This window comes from Lampetra planeri, chromosome 3 (assembly GCF_965212315.1).
Source record: "Lampetra planeri chromosome 3, kcLamPlan1.2.h2, whole genome shotgun sequence".
Classification (NCBI taxonomy): Eukaryota; Metazoa; Chordata; class Hyperoartia; order Petromyzontiformes; family Petromyzontidae; genus Lampetra; species Lampetra planeri.
In genome coordinates this window covers 25,413,605-25,439,311 of record NC_136109.1, presented here as the reverse complement: position 1 = coordinate 25,439,311, position 25,707 = coordinate 25,413,605, and the positions used below count along the sequence as shown (strand labels likewise).

General features: G+C 47.8%; 1 protein-coding gene across 2 annotated transcripts in view; it reads right to left on the bottom strand.

The window, feature by feature from the left end:
• Positions 1 to 25,707, bottom strand: part of SPG11 (SPG11 vesicle trafficking associated, spatacsin) — a 109,919-nt gene that overhangs the window by 9,317 nt on the left and 74,895 nt on the right. Inside the window, exons 27-40 of one of the 2 annotated variants that reach the window (XM_078592453.1) lie at positions 24,648 to 24,881; positions 24,210 to 24,317; positions 22,863 to 23,031; positions 22,121 to 22,335; positions 20,666 to 21,488; positions 19,460 to 19,599; positions 17,033 to 17,228; positions 12,624 to 12,755; positions 10,649 to 10,800; positions 7,219 to 7,332; positions 4,536 to 4,704; positions 3,416 to 3,492; positions 2,467 to 2,622; positions 212 to 363 (exon numbers count right to left, since the gene is read on the bottom strand). In XM_078592453.1, the coding sequence (XP_078448579.1) occupies positions 212 to 363; positions 2,467 to 2,622; positions 3,416 to 3,492; positions 4,536 to 4,704; positions 7,219 to 7,332; positions 10,649 to 10,800; positions 12,624 to 12,755; positions 17,033 to 17,228; positions 19,460 to 19,599; positions 20,666 to 21,488; positions 22,121 to 22,335; positions 22,863 to 23,031; positions 24,210 to 24,317; positions 24,648 to 24,881 (2,837 nt within the window). The remainder of the gene's footprint in view (positions 1 to 211; positions 364 to 2,466; positions 2,623 to 3,415; positions 3,493 to 4,535; positions 4,705 to 7,218; positions 7,333 to 10,648; positions 10,801 to 12,623; positions 12,756 to 17,032; positions 17,229 to 19,459; positions 19,600 to 20,665; positions 21,489 to 22,120; positions 22,336 to 22,862; positions 23,032 to 24,209; positions 24,318 to 24,647; positions 24,882 to 25,707) is intronic. The other variant, XM_078592454.1, reaches the window with a different exon arrangement.

The window sequence follows — 25,707 nt, the reverse complement described above, 5'->3', positions numbered from 1 at the left end:
CCTCATTCCTGCCTTCTGACCGACCGACATGCACCACAGCTGAGGTCTTAATTAAAAACACGTCAACGTTGTAATGCATTCGACAGGGCTATCGATGGGGTGTGATGAGGGTGACAGTGCGGGGGGGGGGGGGGGAGTTGGAAGGCAGAGCAAGGGTAGACCTATCCATCCCTCCCCGTGTGCTCGTGGGAAACATGGGTCATCATCTCACATGTTGACAACGTCCTGGATTATAGGGGACTCCAGCTGGCCCCGGCTCTTGAAGTCATCGAAGAAGCTGAAGTTTCCCTGCTGGACCACCTGGTGGTGAAGCACCTCAGCCCAGCGAGGTTTGTAGCCGTACGCGTCCGCCACCGTCGCCACCTGCGACACACACACAAGCACATCATGTGCCGGCCAAGCGCAAGGTTCATCACTGCGAGAGGAAACGCAAGGGCTGGGGAAGAGTTAGGTGGAGGTGGGGGGGAAGTAGTGGGGGGAAGGAGGTGGGTCGGTGATAAAAGGATGTAATTTCAAGGCAGTGCTATGGGCAACAACCGTCGCGTAGTTTAATGACGGTGAGCGCAGCTGTGCGAATAATTTGGCAGACTATGTGCTAGAATTCAAAATTCCTATCCCTTGCATGCGGCAATTAACGTACGCACAAATAGTGCGTGGAAAATTTGGCGCATCGCGCAGTTCATTAAAATGCGACAAAATTATGGAAATAAGTATTTCTTTGCATTGTAATTTAGATTTTTTTTTTAAAGTCAATGCGACTGGAATACTGCCCAACGACGTTAAGGCATCAGTATTCATTATGCAGGCCATGCAGTGGCAATTATTGGTACATTTGGAATGTGCATGGTCCGTTATATTTAGCACGAGGCTACGTGGCACAGAGCACACTTGGAGGCCCGCAATTGGGTGCCTGCTGAAATAACGAGAGGTCATAGCAACATCATAAACATTACTCCATCGATAAATAATTGAAACATTCATGAGCGTAAAGTAATCAACATCTCGTTCACATGTATTTTACCTCAAATGTAAATATATGCAGAAATCCCCCTCAAAAGCACTGCAGCACAACTCTACTGAAAGTGGAAACGGCACACCACTGCCCTTCACGCTAAGTTTACAAAGTCCACATAAGCCTCATCACGCCCCCTCATTGACCCAGAGCCCTTCCCTTTCTCCCACCACCCACCCCTCGCTCACCTTGAGCACTAAGGTTTGTAAGAATTCGCAGCCCCCTGCCCGACAATTCTATAAACTGTGACAATTCAGGCTCACGATTCCATTAAAATTTTGATTATTTCATCATTTCAGCGGTAGAATTTTTTTTTCCATTGTCTGTCCCGGAACCTGATAGCAACGATTGGTGGGAGCGATGGTGCTGCAGTGAGTTTGTGGACCACGGTTATTAATCAGCGGAAACCTAACATCGATTTCCAGCCATTGGTTGGCATCAGTGGCTAGCGGATATCTGAACCGGTCCTGGAGCCTCACAATTCCCCAAAGCTGCAATATAATCAGTGTGGTAAAGTCGGATCCAACAACCCCCACAACTGACACAGTGTGGGAAAGGTCTTCATCGAGCAGGGCTCTGATAACGTTCAGCTGGATTGTTAACTTTCGATTCGTATGCGCACGACATAATGCTACATGTATTGTGAGTGCCAGAGTGCCTCTTCGAACTGTCGAATTTTGTTTGTTTGCCCGTGGAGAAGCAGAGCGCAAAAAAAGGTCCAAATTTCTTCCCTTGGGGGCTGCATCTCACTCCAGAAGTAAAAACACAGCTCCGTGACATTTTTAAACGCGCTGAGTAAAGTGCACGAGTAAACTTTCCCTCTGCAACCCTGGCTGACCGCCCGCTGCACCAAGAATTACGCAAGGAACAGGACTACTGAGAGGTGCTATTTACTCGGGAAAGATTTGCAGAATGTACACAGAGCTCTGGGCAGATTGGCGACAGTGCCGGGCATTCAATGAATGCTACGGTGTGGATTATCGCCTCTAAATCGGGGTCAAAGACGCCGGGCCCTGTCTACGCGTAATGTAAACAGAGCTTTCACCCGCGATGCTGAATCAAAAAAGCCCAACTCATAATCCTTCGTGGACAGAGAGGAAACATTCCAATAATAATACACGACGGGATGAATAAATACAAACACATTTGCCAGCACATCAAAGATCCGAGGACATTTTGTCCCTTACAGAGCATGGAGATGTCCAGCATGAGTCAGTCACGGTGTTTTTTTTATTTATTTTAAGCATCAAACCATCTAATCACTGCGACTCATCTCAAACTGCTCAAGAAGTTTAACACCGCTGTCATGAAGCACGAAGGGCAATTGGTCTCGATTATTTTAGTTGCCTAAAACCAGGCACACACCATCTCACACTCTCTGCAAAAGCATCTTTTAAATCTCCATATCACATGTGGCTGTCCCTTCTGCTAGATGGGATCCTCCGCGGGCCGACCTGGTAGTACTTGGGCAGCGAGCAGGCGACGCGAGCCAGATCGTCTCCCTGCAGGTTGATGAGTTGCACCTTCTGGCCCGACGCCAGCATGTGCAGCTGCAGGCGCACCAGCTTGGCCAGACGCACGCACGACAGCGCCTGCCGCATGCACGACTCCTGCGAGCGCGTGCCACCGCAACCGCCACCACGAGTAGCCACGGCAATGGTGGGGGGGGGGAAAAAACACGATGAAAAAGAATGCAAGGACAAATTTGTGGATATGCGGTGGATTGTGTGACGCTTTTAAATGTGTTTGTCCTCGAAAGCGTGTTTTTTAAAAATGATTATTAATGTGTGTAATCTTCCGTGACATATGGGTCAGAAAGATGGAAATTAAGGGAATTGGAAAAAAAAATGCACGAAGAAGCGTGGAGAGACGCAAGGTTGAAATGACATTGAGAGAGGGGGGAGGAACGCACAGGTTCATGATGTTCAAACGAAGAAAAAGGTAAGCGGGCTTCAGTACGACACGTTGTTAGAATGGACTGGATGATGGCTGATGGTCAAAGTAATGACAGAGTGGCAGCAACCATTCAACCCCCATTTGAATATTAGGCATAAATAAACGTCCCTCATTTAACCGGGTGAGAGTTTGAGACACATTTAGCTCTTTTTTCAAGAAAACCCATCATGTTTGTGATTGCGTGGAGACATTTGTTAGCCTTGCTCTAGCTAACCTTCAAATCATCTGTATGCCCGAGACTCAGGAACACAACCGTCTACCACTGTGGTTTTTGCTGCCGTGGATTTGAAGCTCACTTTCAAGAACAAACATCTCCAAGCTAACTGGCGAAGTGGCGAGCAAGCTAAAGAGCTTGTTTATTATGCAACCACCCTCAATGGTAAACAAACCCATTACTCTGCAGAGTTCATTGCGATGCAGCCGCCACAAAAAGCCAGTCGTACCGACCTTCTTGTAGCTCTCTGCTGCATCCTTAAGAAACGTCAGTACTTGCTCCAGTGTTGATTTCAGCTCTGGTGTCACCTCTAATGGACAGAGATACAAAAGCAGCATTACAAATTAGGCACCGCAGCCCGACTCGGAGAGCTCGCTTTGAAGTTCCTTCACGCCTTTGCGTCATAAACACCTACACATCTGTCTGATCACTGCCGTATCCCACAGGGAAACACTGCAAGGTAAAAAGAAGGGATGAGAAATTTAGTATGATTAATGGCACTGGGTTACACAGCCGATTTGAGCGCTGGAAACAGAGCATGTTGATGTACAATCACAGGTTGCTTGCCAACCTCGATATCTCACATTTCATTTACATACTGCGGTTGAGGGCCCCTCGTGCATAAGGCAACGAGAGCGAGGAAATTGTGAAGCTGCCCGAGGAGCTAAGCGAGACTTTGTTCAAGGTTTAGTCGCCAGAAGAAAGGACCGCAGTTTTCTCTGTGACGAGAAACGATTGACGCCTCGGTCTCGTTTACGGGTTTGCCGCACCCATGACTCCGCTGAAACTACAACAAAGCGAGCGAAAGACGCGCTGCTCATCTAAGCTACAATTTGAAAGATATTTCTCGCGCAAGTAATAGCCGCAAGCGACAACGCCAAACGACGGGATTCTTGAACGTGTGCAATTACCGCTTTAGCCACCATCTTCAAAAGCCATCATTAGCTTTGTACCAAATGTATCAAGTGTGCAATCGGCGATAATAGAGGGACAGTCCGTTTGGAACATTTCGTGGGTTAGTGACAACGCGTTTCTCATAACGGCTCGCGCTCACTCCCTTAAAAGTGTGAAACCAAACTCAGCGATCCGGCAACATGAGCGATTTAAAAAGGTTACGCGCGCGCACCCATTGCAAGCAGTGCATCAGCAACAGGATCGGCCCGAGTTTAAAAAACCGGGCTTTTAACCCCCTTCTGTTCCAGCGCAACCAGCAGCCTGCACCCGGAGCCCGATACCAATACCCGCCATTCGCCACTAAGTGACGGTGACGTCACCACGGCACCTGTGCCAGGCCAGGTGCACTTTGAGGCCACGTCTTTGGAGCCCACCCGCTCTGCGACAGACGCCACTCACCCCAGGGCTGGGCGGCGATGAGCTTGAGGCGAGTGCGCGCCGCCCCCTCCAGGTTCTCTGCGATCTCTCGGCTCATGCTGAAGCACAGCACCACCATGTTGTACTTCTCGCTGTCCCCCGGGTGTTGCTGTCGGATGTACTTGAGCAGCGCGGCTTTCAGTCGTCCGTCCTGCGTTGGGGGGGGGGGGGGCGACCATGGGACAGGCCGTGACATTACCGTCATGGTACGGTGTGGAAGAAGTTCGACATATATACGTACATGGCTACCTGTTTGAGTGTCTGTCTGTTTGTCTGATAATTTTAGTGTCCCTTCCTCAGAAAGTTGGCAGGGTGGCGCGCAGCGATAATAATTGGGGCACTGCGTGGCGAGATATTAACTCCCTCGCCTGGGATGCAGGAGGTCGTGGGCTCGACCTGATCCCTGTTGCATATTCAGAGTTTGGGTGTTCTCTTTCACAGTGGTGGCATGGTTTTTTCTCCGGGTCCTCCGGTTTTTCCCTCGACATTCAGAATAAACGTGCGTTTAAGAGTAGTTGGCTGGTATACATATCCACACGATAAGCCACTCCGTTGAGCTATCATTTGTGGCCAAAAAAAAACCAGGATACTGTTGTGGGGTGTAATGGTTGACAGTGAACCTGCAATCCAGAGGTCACTCGTTTGATCTCCTGGCGTGGTCGTTAAAATAATGGTGCAAGTTTCTTAGGTCCTATGTGCTTCTGTCCACCCAGGTGGTGAAGTGTGGGTATGAGGAGTGGTGGCGCAGCGGTTAGCATGCTGCGCTACGAACCTGACAACCCAAGGTCGATTCCTGCTTACAACCAACACCAGTTAGGATTATTTGAACCGGTCCTGGGCCTCCTCCCCGAGGTCGACTCAGCCTCAAATGAGTACCTGGTGCGGTGTGTAAATATCGCCACGGGGGATCATTGTCTTTGACGTGTGGATACCCTCACCAGTCTCTGAAAACGTCTGACCGGTGTGGAAATAGAACATCAAAATACCCCAGAGGGTCTCTCCAGAGCCTCCCTCTGATGGAGGCACTTCCTCCAACAGTGGTCTAACCAGATATTGCAGGGCTGGTACCTTTACCTCTACGAACAGTAATTTTTACACCAACCGAAGGTTTTTTATGCAATCAACATCATCAGACATGATCTAACCACCACAGTTTTACGCATTGCGATTATAGAGTGGCATTGATGTCGCTGCTCTTACAAACAAGCGCTTTTAAGGAAAATTGGCACCAGGCAAGAGCGGCAGCATGTGCACGCAACTAAAAATCACTCCAGCGTAATTTCACTCACCTGCCTGCTCGAAATGGTCAAATCATTAGCGTTATCACTGCCATAATTATCCGCGTTGCTTGCAGCCAGCTGCCAAAAGCCCGCACTGAAGGCAAATGCTTGACCTTTGCGATATCACGCACATGAAAACTCGGCAAATATGAACAATCACTTTCATAAATAATAACACGCACCATGGCTACAATGTGACCCCGAAACAGCTGCCTGCGGCTTGCATAAAGGACAAAGATTGAAGTGTACAGTAACTGACACGAACAATAAGTAAACAAATCACGGTTCTGCAGACATCTGAACAATGCGCGTCTTGGGAGAGAACGAGCAGAAACAATCAGTTAAGATTGTGCCTCCGTGGAATATAAATTTGCATTGAATATAATGAATAAATACAATCACATGCATAAGATGCAACTCTCCACCAATGTATCATGTAGTGTCTACTCATGGACAATTATATGGCAGCCATAAATCTGAGGAAGCCGTACCTCCACGCAGACAACACTTTTATCTCTGTGTGTATTGCAGAAAATACCCGATGGCAAAACAACCACCGAATGCGCTTGTTCTAAATCACATCTTGGAAGCTAAGATTGAGCCTGGATAGCGGTTGGGTGGGCAACGACTATGGCTTTTATGGTGTAACATCGTCATGAGTGGGCAGTTTACAGCAAAATCCATTGTTGTATTGTACAATGGATTGTAGTACAACCCATTGTTGTATTGTACAATGGATTGTAGTACAACCCATTGTTGTATTGTACAATGGATTGTAGTACAACCCATTGTTGTATTGTACAATGTATTGTAGTACAACCCATTGTTGTATTGTACAATGGATTGTAGTACAACCCATTGTTGTATTGTACAATGGATTGTAGTACAACCCATTGTTGTATTGTACAATTGATTGTAGTACAACCCATTGTTGTATTGTACAATTGATTGTACAATCCATTGTTATATTGTAAAATGTATTATATTGTACAACAGTGGATTTGGGGCTCAAACGCCTATTACCAACCCACACTGACCAGCGTGGTGAAGTACAGCTAAATAATCCCCACGACCCGCACGGCTTGGGGAGAGGCCCTCATCCAGCAGTGGATTGGCAAGAGGCTTGCACATGTGCACTCTGAAGTAAAGAAACGTTTCTTGAAGAGGGTTTCATTCGCGTACATCAGTAGTACTTATGGTAGATTGATTTACATAAAGCACTGAAGCGTTAAATAAAAGGTTTTTTCCCCGTTTGACATACAATATATTTCATTTTAAATTACCATAATTCTGTAAAGTGACAGAACGGGCACTTCCTAGTCCTACCCCAGTGCGGGGTGCGTGAAACAGCGGGCGCGTCGTCGCTTGCAGCGCGCATTACGCACACTCACGGAGGTGCCTTTCTTGCGGAGCAGCAGCTCAAACTGGTGATTTTGGTTGAGGATGTCGAGGATGTAGGTCATCTCCGTGTAGCGGCCTATCTCCACCAGCAGCCGCACCTATCAGTTGCATCGGGGAAGAAGGAGGGGGCAGCAGGGCATTCAAAGACAAATATTCCCCCCTCTCCCCCCACCCGTATAGACTTAACAGGAATGTTGGGGCACCTATGTAGGTTGGCATCGCACCTATGTAGGTTGGCATCGCACACGAGGGGGTGGTTCAGATAATCTTCACCAATTGTTGGCCACGAGCAGCAAACACGCTCGGGTCGCCGGGTTCGTAGTGCATCGCGCTAACCACTACGCTTCTCCTCCCCACAGGGCTTTCACATCCGCGCATGCACGCACACACGAACGCGCACCTCGAATTAGCATCTGGCAGAACGCCAATGCAGATTAACGTTTGTTTTTCATGCTGCAAGGAAGTCCTGGTCAAATAAACATTTCCAAGGCTTCCTTGATCAGTGCTGGAATTAATTTAGGAATAAAACCAATGACAGTTTTGTTGGCGTCCACAGTGCATCCTAAAATCTATTTAACAAAACGGTAGTGCAAAAAGTGAGCAAAACCATCTTACGGAGGGTCAAAAGAAGTGGATTTACTAACTGAAAGCGCGAAGAATGAGAGAAGCTTAACCAAATTATGGTGCTCAAACAGAGGGATCCAAACATCAAAGAGAAATAATTACTCCGGGTGCTGCCCATGGGCAGAAGAGGACAAACATAGGCAGAAAATGCTTTACTTTCATCATCAAATAAAAAGAACAGTACATTTAATAACTGAAGACTACTACTATATTTTGTAACGTGACCTGACCAAAAAAAACATATATTATGACTAATACTGGCTGCAAATACCTACTCGTTGTAGTAAACGACTCTACTTATTCAATAAATGTTTTTATTATTTTTAACACGTAGGAGGCTTTCGCGACCGATATCATCCATAAGAGGTTTTTTTTTGGGTTAGATCGCTTAAATAAAAAATGTGTTGTTAAAACCTGCCACCAACTGACACAGCCAACTAGTAAGGTTTGTCACGTAAACAGAACGTGGCCAATTCGTCACTAGTACAGCACACCGGTGTGTTGGAGAGCCAAGCCACAACGTTGACAATCTGAGTACGACGTTTCACCAGTAATTACAACTAGCTTCATCAGGCGACAGCCAGATTTGTGGAGGAGTCCATCTGTTTCGTTTATATATTTTAGCGATCTAACCCAAAAAAAAACTCTACTTAGAATTTTGATAGGATTTACATTTTTGGAAATATCTGTCTTCTTGATCTGCTCTGAAGAAGAGTAATGCCCAATAAAGTAGATTGTGTATATAGTGGATTAAACGAATTAAACTAATGGCTCAATAACAATATTAATATTTTATCGTTCATCATTATTATAGTGTGGCAAATACTCAGAAGAAGATGATTACTCCGGTTCTAGGTTTGGATTTGCTGCACTGGCTCCCGGTTAGTTTCCAAGGTTTCTGAATGGTCTCGCGCTCTCTCTCATCCGACATAGGGCCACCTATGAGCTCAAAGTGCACCTAAATGTCCACTTAATAAGACATGACCCAAAGTGGGTGGTGTTCCGTGGAGTGACGTTGGAACAAGAGCCTGACGCCGCACCGTTCTTGCGGAACGGTCTGCTGGCCCGGCTGGCTGGCCTGTCTCTGTGCTACTCTGCAGCGGAATAACTGTGCACCCGTATGGACTCGATCAGCTTACACCAAAAATTGCTATGTACTCAGCTGAATGTCACCATGAGAACCATCTCGGGTGCAATAAGGACAACCCCGCTACCATGGCTGCCTGTGCTGTGTGCAACGTCCCCCCGCCAAAAATTTGCCGCCAATATGCTGGACAATGTTACATGCGGTGACGGAGTTACCCCTTCACGTCGACATTTTCAAGCCACCACCCGTGCGCCTCAAGTCCCAACACCCAGTGTTGGAAATACAACAGTCTGAAGAGTGGAGTATGTGGGATACCCACACTGCCTGGAGCGACGAATGGAGAGCCGTGAAAGTGCCGAACAAGGACCTCGTAGGCGATCAATCCGTCCACATGCCTGGCTTTGACCTCCCAAGGCACCAATGGGTGCAGTTACAGCGCTTCCGGTGTGACCAGGGAGTATGTGCTGCTTCTGAACCATCAATGGGGCCAACGTGACAGCCCAATGTGTGAATGCGGGGAGCAGGAGATCATGGCGCACATCGCCTTCGGCTGTAAAGTGCGTCGGGGCATGCCGGGCGGATTGGTTGCCCTACAGGTTGGAGGAGGAGGCTGCAAAGTGGCTCTGTGGCTATGTGGGTGGACATCCACTCAAAGAACATTTATTTATCTACATATATATATTTCGTCAATGTATCGGGTGTTTTGACTGCGGGAAGTCGCGTGAAATCGCATTAACTGAATACAAAAAAATCAGACAGAAATTCTGCAGCCTTTAAGGGTGCTTTGCACTAAATGTGCATCAAGGTCGAGATAAAAGAGAAATTTGTGATTATGTGTGTCTGTTCAAAATGTTTAGCGTACTTCCGGACATGCAACAAACTTTAAATTTGCCATGTGGGTACTTTCCAGACTGTACACCATGCAACAATTATAAAAATACACTTTTGGTTTTTTTTGGGGGGGTGGGGGGCGCAATAATGCATATATTTTGCACGGCAAGTGAGCTGTGACGTCACGTCTGTCATGTCACCCACGCATGTGTAGTGCTTAGCGCTACACTACGCTACGAACCCGGCGACCCGAGTTCGATTCCCGCTCACGGCCAACACCGGTGACGATTATTTGAACTGGTCCTGGGCCTTTCCTAGGTCGACTCAGCCTCAAACGAGTAACTGGTGTGGTGTGTGAACATTGCCACTGGGGAGACAAAGGAGGCCGGGCGTGGTGAATCCAAGTCCCGGGCGAAGCCGGGTAGTACAGCTAGTTTATTATAAATGGCAGTGTTTGGGAATGCATTAACCCACCCGCAGTATGATTCGCCAATCCAGTGTCCGGAATTTAAATTACGTGTAAATAAATGTTTGCTTGAAAGGGCCATTAATAATGCTTAACTTGGCAGCAATGAGCACTGTGTCATGTAGACAATTTTAATTAATGAATATTTGCATTTTATTGATGACGGGTGTTTTACAGATTACGTTTGGTTTATTTAGCACTTTGTAAGCTACTGATTGTTAATGTTTGACTACATTGTAAAACATTCACAACGCTGCTTTATGCACTCCTTTGTTTATACAGCAATAAGTAATGTTTTACTATATTTATTTGAATCCCTATCTCCCACTGCAAAAGTGATTACTGGTCCCATTGGCTCTTCATCATCCATTGATCAATCCACTGCTGGATGAAGGCTCGGACCCACCATGAGGTTGTACTCCTTGGCAGGCACCAGGCAGTGATGGGTGAGATGCTTGGCCACCCGAAGGACCTCCACGATGCCCTCCATGTGGCACGCGATGGTGAAGCACTCGTGGGCCAGCAGCAAGAGCTCCACACAAGCCGACTTGTTGCCGCCTGCACATGGTGCATGCCCAAACATCCAACACCGATCCAGCAAAGGTTAAAAAAAAACGCAAGCGCGTGTGCACACACAGACGCAGCTTTCACAGGTGTTTTAAAAAAAGTAATTCTCAACCATAGCTGTTATATGCCATGGGTGGGGGGAGGGAACCTTAATATCACACGGCCCGCAGCCATGCACAGCCCTTCTGCTTCGAAGCGGGCCCGCAAACGATACTTGTCACTGCGAGTGAGCCAACTCTGCGTGCCTACTTGGGAAGCGTGATCCGACATCGCCGTGTTTGAGAGGACAGCGGGTACTGCCACCGCAGCAGTGCGGGTAAAGGTGATCCCTAATTATTTTTTGCGTTATTGTCAACGTTGCGACTTGCCAAAAAGGTCCGATTTTGGCCCTCAATAACGAATAGGTTCCCCCCCCCCCACCCGTTTTAAACGACTCCAACGGCAAATTACACGTGGCCCACCCCACGGCGAGCCTCCGTGACCCGCGCACGGCTCGCGATTTTGGTTATCAGCGGGCAAGCACTCCATCAGACTGTGCAATTCATTCCCTGCCAACCCCCTGTTCGGCCACTGGGGAAATTGTAATGCACTTAATAAGACACGAGGTCAACCAATTTCCATCGCGTAATATGCTAGGAGCAGCGCAACCATCAAAAACGCCTCTCCGCCCGAGTACAGCAAACGGCGAAACGGTCGCAACGCCTCCTAACATTGCTCATTAGAAAGCGACGATGGGGCATGGCAGGAGCAGACATTCACACCCCTCGAGCGCAAGTCAATGGCGAGCAGAGCCTTCTTGGATTCACGAATATCACTTGGGCTTAACTGGCTTCATGCAACGTGTGCGCACACAAAATTCCTCACCTCCGGGAATTCACCAGAACATTTGCGTTTTTTTTTGGGTGCAACACCACTGCCATTTATCATTTCCAGAAGCCAACCGGCATGGTCCAATTCGCCGTGCCACTTTCACGGGTAATTGATGTGGCAGACGTGGCAGAGAGCCAAAAATAACAAGCAACACGACAAAGTTGCATCATTCTAGAATGTCAAGCAATCCCGAGGACTTCAGCATGTAAACTGAACAGCATTACAAAAAAGATGTGCGTTCATGTAATCGTGTAAATCTGATTAAAAATTGTATGGCAGTTCGACCGAATCACCCGGAATATGACCAACCTCATCACATCCTGGAAGCCGGACGGACCACCATGTGTAACATGTTATGCTGTGAGGCTATGTTGTGGGCAGCACACAGCAATGCAACAACAACATTAAATGTTGTACAGTACTTATATGTTACCAGGTTTAGGCTTCCATATCACCAAACCCACACTGACCAGCGTGGTGAAGTACAGTCAAAATAACCCTCACGACTCGCACGGCTTGGGGAGGCCCTAATCCAGGAACAGATTGGCACAGGGATGTCCATATACTCTACATGCGTGAACATATAAATACAGTAAAACAACAAATTTTGCCACACCGCTTCTGCAGGCCACCATGTTACCCTGCAGCCATATGACAACCTGTTTGCGCACGTCAGTCACCCGTCGAAGCACTACGCAAGCTCAAACCTGCTTAGCTTCTGAGATTTTACGACATCGAGTGCCCTGCAAGCGATGCCGGTGAACATGCCTCGACAGAAAACACCCCCCCGCACGATAGTCACCCACATGTCTGCCGTGCGCGTTATTATACAAAGCGCGCAAAACAGCCACCGTACCGCGCACCTGGCGCAAAGGTTTCTGCGTCCAGACTTTAGGGGTCGGGGTGGTGGGGGGGGGAGTTCAAACGGTCAGGGGGTGGCTCACCCCCGAGCTTGGCAGAGGCAGTCATGAGTTTCATTCCGAGTGCCGGCGGGTCAGCGCACAGCTTGAGCAACTGCAGGAAGCCTTGCTTGCCCTCCTCCGACCGGTAGACTGGGCGCGTCGTTGATTCTTTCCCTGTGGTCAGCGCAAGATGAGAAATGACGTTTGTTTGGGAAAGCGTTTTAGCAGTTCGATCTGTACACAATAGACTCTCTCTCTCTCTCTCCCCCGATGCATTTGCTGAAACCGGAAAACACATCGGAGAGCTGCACACAGCACATCCGCGAAAACCTATGCTGCCGTGTTAGAGAGACGTGGCCTGAGATTCAGCAGACGTTGCAGTTTTGCGGGTGTTGTGCTATGGCTCACTGGCTCGGTGTGCTATGAGCAATGTATGATTTAGAAATTGTTATACAATGTCATCCTGAATTTATAACGCATCCGTGACCACAACCCAATAAACCATACACTGAGGAATGAGTGTGCATGATGATAACATGGGGCAGAGGAGGAATTAAATTTTTTTAGGGGAGGGGAAGTTTAGGGAGAAGGTATTGGGGGGGAGGGGGAAGAGAATTTCTGCACTGAATACGGTATTTGTTTTGTGGATACAATCAGTCACAGGCAGAGGATAGGAACGTCTAAAGCAGGGGTCCTCAAACTACGGCCCGCGGGCCACATGCGGCCCACCGAGGGCATTTATCCGGCCCATGGTCACTAATTGGGCTGCGCTTGTGAGCACTAATTGGGCTGCGCTGGTGAGCACTAATTGGGCTGCGCTGGTGAGCACTCATTGGGCTGCGATCTGTGAACAAAACTGCAGGTGTAATTAACTTTTTAATGGCACCCGCACCAGTGTGAGCCTGGGATAAAAGCGGAGTTCCCCCAATCAGACTGCATTGATGGGCAGTGCAGTCTGTATGTCTCTGTGTGGGCAAAGTTATTGCTGGTATATTGTTTTTGTAGCGCTGTATATATATTGGTATTTTACTAATAGCAATTTTGACTCCCTAGGAAACAATGATGTCAAGAAAGAGAAAAATTTACTCGGAGTGTAGGATATTCAAAAAAGTGGACTTGTGATTACTTTTTCATGCAGTACAAGGAAAGAGCTGTGTGTCTGATATGCCAGAATATAGTGTCTGTGTTCAAAGAATACAATTTACGTCGACACTATGAAACTCAACATAAAGATAAATATGATTGTTTGGTCGGAGAAGTGAGAAAAGATAAAATATTAAAACTGAAAAATACATTAACAACTCAGCAAAATACTTTTGTGAAGCAGAAGCAGCTAAATATTTCATCACTGCGAGCAAGTTTTCAAGTTGCCAAGCTAATAGTGTGCACTGGCAGACCATTCGTTGAGGGAGAATTTGTTAAAAAATGCCTTCTTTCTGTTGCCAAAGAGATGTGTCCAGAGAAGGCCGATTTATTTAGTACAGTGAGTCTTTCAGGAACTACAATTACAAAGAGGATTGAAGAAATGGGAGACAATTTCCATCAGCATTTGCAAAACTCCACAAAAAAAACTTTCCTATTTTTCCTTGGCACTCGACGAAAGCAATGATGTTCGTGATTCTGCACAACTTCTAATTTTTATTCGTGGGACGAATGACTATTTCAAAGTCACAGAAGAGCTTGCTGCACTGCAAAGCATCAAAGGAACAACTACAGGAGAGGATATCTATGAAAAGGTTTGCCAAACTGTGAATGGTTTGGAGCTAAACTGGGCTAAACTAGCCAGTGTGACAACTGATGGTGCTCCTAGCATGGTGGGGTCTAAGAAAGGAGTAATTGCTCGCATTAACCAAGAGATGGACAAACATAACCATTCTCATCCAATAGCCATACACTGCCTCATCCACCAACAAGCGCTGTGTAGTAAATCACTGAAGTGGGACTCTGTTAACTTCATTAGAGCTCATGCACTAAACCACAGACAATTTCAGGAATTTCTGTCTGAGCTAAATGTTGACTATGAAGATGTTCTGTACCACACAGAAGTTCGTTGGCTGAGTCGAGGGAGAGTTTTGAAACGTTTCTATGACTTACTTCCACAGATTACAGCTTTTCTGTTTTCAAAAAACAAAGAAGTACCAGAGCTCAATGATGCAGAATGGAAATGGCACCTTGCCTTTCTGACAAATGTAACAGAGCTACTCAACAGTTTCAATGTGCAACTTCAAGGAAAGGGGAAGCTCATCTGTGATGTGCAATCACATGTCAAAGCATTTGAAGTAAAATTAGGCCTCCTCATCAAACAAGTGAAGGAGGAAAACTTCTGCCATCTCCCCACAACTCAAAATCTGTTAGCGGAAAAACCATTGGTTGCATTCCCAAACAAAACATGTGTGGATTCACTGGAAAAATTGCAAAAGGAGTTCCAATTTAGATTTAAAGAGCTTCATCTCCATGAACAGGACATACAGCTTTTCCGTAACCCATTTTCTATTGACATTGAAAATGTGGATACAATTTACCAAATGGAACTGGCTGAACTGCAGAATTGTGACTCTCTGAAAGACGCATTCAAGTCAAGCAGCCTTCATAATTTCTATGCATTTCTCCCCTCTGAGACATATCCTCATCTCAGGAACCATGCACTCAAAATGGCAACCATCTTTGGCAGCGCTTATGTCTGTGAACAAACTTTTTCCAGAATGAAACATTTGAAATCTCCAACCAGATCTAGACTAACGGATGCACACTTGCATCACTTGTTACGACTAGCAGTGACAAATATGGAACCGGACATTGACCATCTCATTAGCCAAAAGCAGGCCTATAGTTCCCATTGAAATACTGGCAAGTTTGTTGATTTAACTTTACTTGTTCTTCATTTTAAATATTGTATTTGTTCCCGTTTTGTTTCTTCACTTCAAAATAAGATATATGCAGTGTGCATAGGAATTTGTTCATAGTTTTTTTTAACTATAGTCCGGCCCTCCAACGGTCTGAGGGACAGTGAACTGGCCCCCTGTTTAAAAAGTTTGAGGACCCCTGGTCTAAAGCCTGCATGCAGTATAATTGGCAATTGTGTATGTATATGTATTATAGATATATCATCTGGCTTAGGAGACAGGTTAGCTATTTATAACGCCACTTTTTAACAAGCCATTTAAATTATTTGGTTATTTCGGTAAAGTCACGTACATAGAAGAAAAATAATAACAAAAAATAAAGTGAATACAATTTTTTTTAAATAATAAAAAACAAAAAAACACCCATTTAGACTGTAGCCTGGTTCTTAATCGGAGTGAGTGTACTGGCAGTCTATAATGTAGACTGGTTATTAAACTGGGTGAGTGTATTGACAGTCTATAATGTAGACTGTAGCCTGGTTATTAAGCTGGGTGAGTGTACTGACAGTCTATAATGTAGACTGTAGCCTGGTTCTTAACCTCGGTGAGTGTACTGGCAGTCTAATGTAGACTGTAGCCTGGTTTTTAAGCTGGTGAACGTATTGGCAGTCTGTAATGTAGACTATAGCAATGGTTATTAAACTGAGTGAGCGTACTGGAAGTCTATCATGTAGACTGTAGCTTGGTTCTTAACCTGAGTGAGCGTACTGGGTGAGAATGCCTGAGAGAGACTGCCAGTACACTCACTGAGGTTAAGAACCAGGCTACAGTCGATATTATAGTCTGCCAGTACACTCACCCAGCTTAACAAGAAATCAGAATTCCATTGATGGAGCGTAGGATGATAGATCCGCAGCAAATCAGTCTGTCAGAATTAGTGAGTCACAATGGAAGGGGGGGGGTTAACTTAAAGAAAAAATAACTCATACCAACCACCCACAGACTAAATGTTCCTTTGGACCATGTAATTCCAATGAAAACGTGACCTTCAGTCACTATAATGCGCACTATGGTGTGTGTCACAAATACGTCACATTAAAATACAATTCAACAAATCAAAGAGGCTATTATTTTTTAAACAACGAAATCAAGCCACAAGATCCGACCGCGTCCGTCCAGTGCTCGCTGAGTTGTATTGGCTTCCGGTTGCCAAACAATACACGCGAAGTGTTTGCCCCACACATGAACCACAATAGCTTGCTGATCTTGTCAAGGAGCATAAACCATCAAGCAAACTCCAGTCATCGTTGCAGCAGCTTTTGGATAACCACGGAACAAAGACAGTCACTACATCGTGTTGTTTCATATGCGCTTTTGCAGCCATCTGGAATTATCTTCCTTCCGATATCAGGAAGCCACTGGTGCTATGCAGTTTTAAATCTAAAATTTTTAAATCTAGATTTAAAACGAATTTCCTTAAAAGTATTTGTGCGTTTAGTATTTTGTCCTTCCCCCCGCACCTCCGATTAGCACGGTTGGCTACGTACACAGCGCGAAAGAAGTTCAACATAAATACACAAACATAAGCGAACCACAAAAAAAATTCACCGGGACTGTCCACGGACAGTAAGGATCGCTCGATGATGCCGGCAAGGAGAGTGGCGATGGTTTCTGCCGGAACGCGCCGGGTGTCGGCCAGCATACGCGCACGCGCCACTCGGTCCGGGCGCTCCGAGCTCAGGACATCGCGGATCAAAGCCTCTCCGTCTCCGCTCAGCACAGACGCAAAGTCCCGGCCCAGGTCCTGAAGCCCCACGGTGGGCAAGGTGGGCAAGGTGGCATCGTCAACAACGGCGAGATGGCAGTACAGCATATCGGCTCGTGAGCATTAGATCGCTTCTTCCCACATGCCAAACAAACACTTATTATCAGTGAAACTCGCTAACCATAGCAATGCAGGACCTCGTGTTAAAGAAAACAAGTGTTGACACTCCATGAGGATTTTCCAGATAAGTCAATGGATGCGCATTCATGTTTCGACACTTCAACCTGAAAAACTTTAGCTACCGCTTATCCACGGTCAAGTTTTACAGTAATGAGACCGATTAGGTTTTGACAACCGTCGTTATTATCCCTGATAAAAAAAATATAGATGCAAACACTGTCAAATTCAGACTTTTTTTAATTGTTTTTTTTTAAGAGCCACATTGTTAAATATTGTCTCCACCTACACACCAATGTCATCTTCCATATTTTTGCTCCAAAGGGCACCTTGTCAATATTGTTCACTACTTTTACTGGTAGGAACCTCCTGGTTACACCAGCCCACAGGGGATTATTGTGTCCGTCCGTCGTGCAGGGAGGGGCTTGGGTGGGGAGGGAGGGGCTGGGTGGAGAGGGGAGGGTGGGGAGGGGCTGGGTGGGGAGGGTGGGGCTGGGTGGGAAGGGGAGGGTGGGGAGGGGCTGGGTGGGGAGGGTGGGGTGGGGCTGGGTGGGGAGGGGCTGGTCACCCCGTGGTGCCCTTATAAAACTCAACATTTAACCTACTCATGCCAGCTTGTGCCCGCCCTCACAGTCGGCCATATTTGCGGAATACACCACGCCGCCGTTGACCCTGGCCATTGACCGAGCAACCCAACGTTCCTACCAGCTCCCTCCGCAGGAATGTGTTATCGAGGCCTTGCCGCCTCTATCACCATGACCAATGTACACTCTGAAATTGTACTCTCTATAATTTTGGCCACTAAAAAAATGCCCATCTGCCTGTAGGTGAATTCAAAGCGCAGTGTTTTTCAATTAACGCGCTCTACGACGAAGGAGCTTCCCTACTTTGGAGCCACGACTGTTTGACCTTTACAAATTACAAAAGCCGCCTGCAGTCTTATTATTTCAGTGATGGGCTCCCACACCCATGGCCATTATCTTCACACGTCTCGTCAGGTCACCAATACGGTGAGAGCTACTCAAAGTCAAAATGATTTCCTGCTCAAGTGAACATTGAGACAGCACTCACCTCCTGTTTGCAGCCCCTGAACAAATGCTGGAAATTAGGCATACCTATGGCAGGGGTTGAGTCTGTCCATATGACAACTACTGCTGGCTGCTACTTGTTTTATCTACCCCATGAGGTATGATGGGCTGAATCAATTGACAACCAGGATTTTAACTTGCAGACTCTTGTGAGCAGCTGGCCCTACTGCTGAGCCGCCCGGCCAGATAAGGACGTGAGTAGGTTAACATCTTGCCACCGTGGTGCCTCTAGTCCGATGGAAACAATGGCATTTGCCCCGGTAATGTGGAATTTCCATTGCTGGCTCAGGGGATGCCGAAAGGAGATGTTTGTTTGAGCATGGACATTTTTTACACTTTTGATTCATGCAAGAATTGTAACATAATTGTAATACGCTAATAACTCGAGCGGTAATGTGCTCAAATGCAGTACAGAACCGCGCACATGCGAACGACAGATATGATTACGGGTATACCAAAAGGGAGTGACGGCGTAGTTGTGAGTGCACCGACTCCAGACATTGGCCAACGTAACTTGCGAGCAATATCTGAACCAGTTTAGGGGCCACCCCTTCACCAACCTGCACCCCTGCACCAACCTGCACCCCTTTACCAACCTGCACCCCTGCACCAACCTGCACCCCTGCACCAACCTGCACCAACCTGCACCAACCTGCACCAACCTGCACCCCTGCACCAACCTGCACCCCTTCACCAACCTGCACCCCTTCACCAACCTGCACCCCTGCTGCACCAACCTGCACCCCTTCACCAACCTGCACCCCTGCACCAACCGGTGTGGTGAAGCATGATTAAACAACTCCCACGATCAGACAAGGCATACAGAGGCCTTCATCCGGCAGCGGACCCTGACATTTTATTTGAAGCGAGTCATTTTTCCAACTTTGACTTTTTGCAAAGAATTGAAAGATCGAGTTATTCATTGCACGCGGCGTAGTTCAGGATCGTAGAGGCGAGTAACAGCAAACGACCGAAGGCGCGCACACAAGCTTCCTCGCACCGCACCTTTGCCAGCTCGTACGCGTTGAGCACCTGGCGGCAGAACTGCCCGCCGAAGGTGCACGCGCCCGCCAGCGCGGAGATCGCCCTCGCCACCCCGTTCTCTTCCTCCGAGGGGACCAACACGAACGAGCTGGTACTCGACACTGCGCAGAGGGAAGGGCGGCGCCACGGTTTGAACGCAATGGCTGAAAACCCGCCCGCCGCACGCCGCAACTCGTTTCTTTAGAACTGCTCTTTGTGTTTAAGAAGTGCGTGGTGCTGACAACTCGCCGCCTCGTGTGCCGTGCCAGCCCTCATAGGGTGCTGCACGCCACCAGCACTTGCCCCAAAAGTCTGTTAAGGTCACACGGGGGACATTTGTCTTTGTGTGCTGGGGGACGATTGTATAATGAGAGGTATGGGTGCATATTTGGTGGAGTCATTGTTCCATCACCGCATCTCAGATTCACGCAGTTGGCTACGTACGGTGTGAAAGAAGTTCAACAGACATACAACCTCCACATCGTAAGACAGTGGCCAATTATTAAGGCAATTATTTCCCCCTGAACTGCTACTGATTTTAAAGGATGCGTATACTTGCTGACCAGCCTTCATAGCTCATCGGATTCCTCCAGTCTAAATAAAGATTTAAATTCTGATTCACGGAGTCAATTGAGTGTTGTTTTGAAGGTCAGGCTGTGCCACAAGGACTGCTTGTGCATTTCTTGAGCGGATTCAGTCTCAAACAAATTACTTATTGGCGGCAAACACACCAGCTGTCTCGCTGCAGACTCCACACCAATATTAAACAATCTCTAGAGTATGCTATTGCCCACTGATATTTACATGCTCATTGATATTCAGCGCTAGCGCATCTCATTCCATTCAAGATCTCTATGAGCCCATTAACCTCACCCTGCCATCCGTACTGCACGGGTGTGTGTACATGCAAAACTACAGTATTAATCATGCAAATCAACTTGAATATATAAACTAAACGTGCTTCCACCCGCCCCCCAAACAAATGTATCCTTCCTTTACAGCAGTTCACATGTAAAAAAAAAATCGGTGAAAAATATTTGTTGACACCCCCAGAATGTAAAGTGTTGAAAACTGAAACTACTGTTGTAGCTGAATTTGAGAAAGAGGAGGGAGAGGGAAGGAGGGGAAGGAGGGGAAGGAAAGGACCGTTAGACGCCGCCAAAGTTAAATCGGGATGCCAGTTCTCACCGCTCAAGCTCCGATGCCGAGCAGTGGGAGTGTCACCGTCGCTTGTGAGGATGCTCAGGATGTCCGTGGGCAGGCTTTCGACACTCTCCTCCCCCCGGGCCAGCGCAAGGCAGCCCATGGCCAATCGTACATCGAAGCAGCTGAGGCCAAAGTAGCGGCACACGCGGACGGCCTCCGAAATCTTACTCGCGTCCAACGACTGGTTCACCAGCGTCCGCAGGGCTTGGGTCTCGTGCACGTCCAGCACGGTAGGGTCTTTCTCAAAGTTCACCGGCTCGTCCTGCGATCGCACGATGCTCTCCGACAAGGAGGGCAGCCTCTTGAGGGATAGCTGGAGTGGCTCATTGAGGAGGGCGTGGTCTGAGAAACAGAACTTTGCGATGGTTTGGCTCAAGCCCAGTACGTCAGTCTCCAGGTAATCCTCGATTCTGTGCCTGCTTAATGTTGGACGAAGGCTTCTGCCCGTGGACAAAAGCAGCCGGATTTTGTGAAACCAACACCGCTTCTCCGTTGCTTCCAACTCCTCGGCACGCGCCGTCTTGTCGCTGCCGAGCCAGTGGCCGGAGAGTGTGAGCAAGCAGAGCTCCTCGTACACAAGCTCCGTAGCGGTCCCAGTTCTGCTGTGAGCGTCCGGCGTTTTGCTGTCCGACTCCGCATGCCACTTGGAAAGCTCCGATGCCTGCGTTTTGAAAAACTCTGCGGCCTTTCGGGGGGACATTGTGATGTCCTCGAAGGTGCTGTGGCAGCGCTTCCAAAAGTAGACCCTCACCTTCGGCTCCTGCCACTGGCTTTTGTCCTTCATGGTGCCGATGGAATGAATGATCTGTAATGAAAGGCAAAATATACGAACTTTTCAAGAGCGTTTCCCTTTTAAAAACTTTACAAGGAAAACATTTTGGTAAAATGCATGAAAAGTGCAATGTATTTTTTTTTCAAGTAAAAAAAATTGGTTACAACTTACCTACAGATCAACCATCAGACACTTCAAACGTCTTTTGCTAGTGCGACCGGTAACTTGGCAAAGCAGTTTACATTTTTTAAAGTGCTTCTTGTATCATATTGGGAGCAATTTTCAGCTCTACCCTCCTCAGAGGTCGCAAACGGGTTTTGATTCCTTACCCGTACCCGGCCGCACCAGGGTCGCAAATGGGTACGGGTACCCGTTCCCTACCCGTACCCTACCCGAAATGAGTGACAAACGGCTACTCACCAGTGACTCACGGCCTACCCGTACCCGGCCGCACCAGGGTCGCAAACGGCTACCTGTACCCGGCCGGGTACGGGTAGCCGGGTATCGGGTACCTGGTTGCGACCTCTGACCCTCCTCCCGCCACGCGACAAAATCGCGAACCTCCGCGTCAAGCGGCGCGGACAAGCGCGCCCCACCACTCGGCCACGTCACCGACCCCGGCGCCATCTCGCGCCATCTCTGACGTTCGGGAAGGGGGCGCCCACCTCGTTAACGACCATGTCGCCGACGGGAAGGCTCACGAGGGCGGCCACCTGCTTGGCCTGCGTGAAGAGCCCCCTGTCCTGCAGGCTCGCGGTGATGCGCACACAGTCGGCTCTCAGGGCCTCGGCGCTGAACTCCGCCAGCACCGATGGCGCAACGCAAACCCCCGAGCCGCGCAGGATCTCCAGCAGCTCGCTCAGCGCCGTGAAGTCGTGCACTGCGGGGGAGTGGCAGGGCGCGCGAGTTAGTCACCTCTTTCCTTCCGAACGGCTCCCTTTCAACGGGAGGGTTGAAAGCGTTCACCACGTGCACTGTTGAGATGCCGGAGGCAGGGCAGGATGAGCAGCGGGAGATTTGAGGGTAAGATGGTGGGATGTGGTGAAACGAGATGTGAAGACAGTGGGCAGCTGCCAATTGGGGGATCTGCCCTCCGAGACGTTTTGCTTTATGCTAGAGCACAATACGAATGCAAGTTCATTCATTCATATGATGGGAGAAGAGGCGGAGAGTTAAAGTGTATGGAAAAATAAAATCCGACCAGCCAACCCCATGCACTTAAGGGTTTAGAAGAGACAGTACATAGCAATGGTGTCACTGGGAGTGGAAGTATTTAAGACAGCCGAAACATCAATCTATCTCTTATTTAGAAAAGTTTTGATTCTATGGGGGTGGTGGGTTAGGGGTGAGGAAGATGAGCTGGCCGAGAGAAGATGATGACGGCTGCGTAAAGCATATGGCACATACCAGTGGACTTCAGGATGCGCTGCGACTTGGAGAGCAGGCGGAAGAGGCGGTGAAGTTGATAGGGTGTGTCGCTGCGCTCAATGAGCAGCAGCAGGAGCATGGAGGCCTGCGTCTCCAGCCACTCCACGGAGACCCCCTCGTTGTCCCCGTGCGGGCACAACACCTTCAGCTGCGCACATACGAAACGAAAGATTCCCCCGTGTAGCTTTCAAGAGACTGCTGGGGCAAGTGCTGTTGATGAGCACCTATGAAGGCCGGGAAAGCGCACATGGTGGCCGTGTGGGCTAGCATCATGACCGTCTGGCTGCCGGTTGCCTTTCAAATGCTGCTGTTTACACACTGCACCAAGCAGACTTAATCTAGTCGAGGTCAAGGACTAGTTCGTTTGTGACATTAGCCATGGTCAGGAATCTAACTCAGGCCGCCAGGTTCGTAGCGCAGTGCGCGAACCACTACGCTGCCGCTCCTCGCGCTCCAGGTACACATCGGGTGAGATGGTTTCAACATGGTCATCAACAATTGCACTTGTACAACGCTTTTTGTTAGTCCACCGCTGTGAGAGGTCATATGACCATACTTAAACATGGTGGTCAGTACTTGCTGGTGAAGGTGAAAAGCACGGAAATTTATTTAGCTGCACCGACTTCTTTTGACAATGTAGCCTCGCAGTAGCAGCCTACTTGTCTGTTTCATGCGTGGTAGTTGCCCATTCGAGCACTCTCAGGGTTGTTTAACCCTGTACAGCTTCTGAGATATTATGGGATCGGGCATATTACAAGAGATTTTGCAATGGTTCTAGATTTGAAGCTTTCGTGACTGCAAGGATTCATATTCTTAGGTTTTTTCGGTAAAGTCACGTAGGTAAAACATCAAAATTAATAATTATTTTATTTTTATTAATTTTGATGTTTTACCTACGTGACTTTACCGAAAAAACCTAAGAATATGAATTTTGCAATGGGCCACTGATGGAGACATACAAAACACATCACAGGGTTTATTATTCACAAAAAATCAGACTCAGTCTTGTGTTTTAACAATTCATAAATGAATGCTTTATAAAGGAAATAGCACCATTTAAAGGGGCTATTGTTTGGCTAAAAGAGATCTACTGAAGAGACATCAAAAGGGTTTCTGCTCCGCGTCATCTTTCACGGTCTTTCTGCGATGTCTGTTACATTGTTTGGGATGTCATACGCAACTCGGTAGAAAATAACTGCAATTATGCTTGGAAACAATTTTCGTCATCAACTCCTTCACATGCATTGAGGCTCGCGACATTGGAAGAATGTACATTAGAAAAGAAAAAAAGATTTTTATAAACAAAAAATAAATGGTAGCACCCACATCATCCAGGTCCCGTATGAAATCCTGGAGCTTCAGTTTGGCGCAGCTGTAGTCCTTCTGCTCCATGCAGAGCTCAAACATATGCAGCAAATGCTGGAAGGGACACTTCTGCAGGGAGAGAAAAGCACAACTGATGAGTTGCGCATGATGAGTTCAAATGTATATTGGAAAAATACATTTCTAAAGGCTGTGGAGAGGTAATTAACAGACTGTATGGCTCGGGAACTCATCTGAACCCAACCTATACCTCAATACATATAAACATTTGTATTATTCATTCAGACATGCCTTTTTTTACATCCCTCGCCCCACAAATTACTTTCCTTTATTTACCACGCTTAGGGGTCATTGACAAAAACCCACACACACTTCACGCGTATGGAGCGAACCCAGAGAGGGCTACACTCGAGCGGCAGCAGGGATGTGTCACGGCTGTACCGGTAGAAAGAGCTGGAAACCGCTAATGAGGACGTGAGTCAGCCGTCGCCCCAGGCAGTCCTGCACAAGGCCCGAAAGCGCACAGAGTCCCCACACCGCGGCCATCTCCTGCCCCGGTCCTTCCTCGGGCTGCCCTTCCGCCGCATCCCAGGCTTGGGCCCACGCTGAGCGGGCGCTGGGGTCGGCTGCGGACGCGGCGATCCACGCGCACAGGCAGCGCACGGGCTGTGCATCCTGCAAGACATGCGGCAGGTTCGTCACGTGACAGCGTGTCTGTCTGTGGGCCAGGGGCGCAGCCACTGTGCGCGTCAGTGGGCGTCGTGGCTATCTGTTAAATCAGTTGCTGAGCCCCAAGGCACAACAATAACTCCCGGCAACCATTTGATCAGAGGACAACCTCCCCCCCCACCTCCAACTAACAAAGTGTGGCTCTGAGATCCTACTGGGGGCTCCTGGGCCAGACTGACTAACAAGTCAACATCGTTGCCTTGTCTGGTTTTACTTTGAGGTCGTGCCGTGTGCTCGTCGGCAAGATGTTATGCCTCGGCTGGTATATAGGAGGTCGTGGGATCAATCCCGACTCTAGACGCCTGCTGTATATTTGGAGTTTGCATGTCTCTCTCTCTCTCCCTGTGGTGGCATGGATTTTTCTCCGGGTCCTCTGGTGTTTCCCTCCACATTTAAAAAGGTGCATTTAGAGTAATTGGTTGCTATAAATTTCCACCTGATAAGCCACTTAGTTGAGTTATAACTTGTCGCTTCTAAAAAAAGAGCTATATTGCTCAGTGGGCCTTACCTGGTAAAATAGAAAATTGTTACAAAAAAAGTGCGCGTTTACAAAGACACATTTTTGCAGCAGCGGAATACTAAACAGCATCAGCGATAACAATTACTGAACGGAATGATGAATAAATAGGCTGATGCGTGAAGACAGTTTCAATTATTATTTTTGTTAAACCACACATCCAACCTCCTTAACTCATAATGCCAGCTCACTGCATAACCTTGGAATGATGAGCAGATGAGCATCCTCACAAGTCATAGCAGTAAGTGGCCTTTG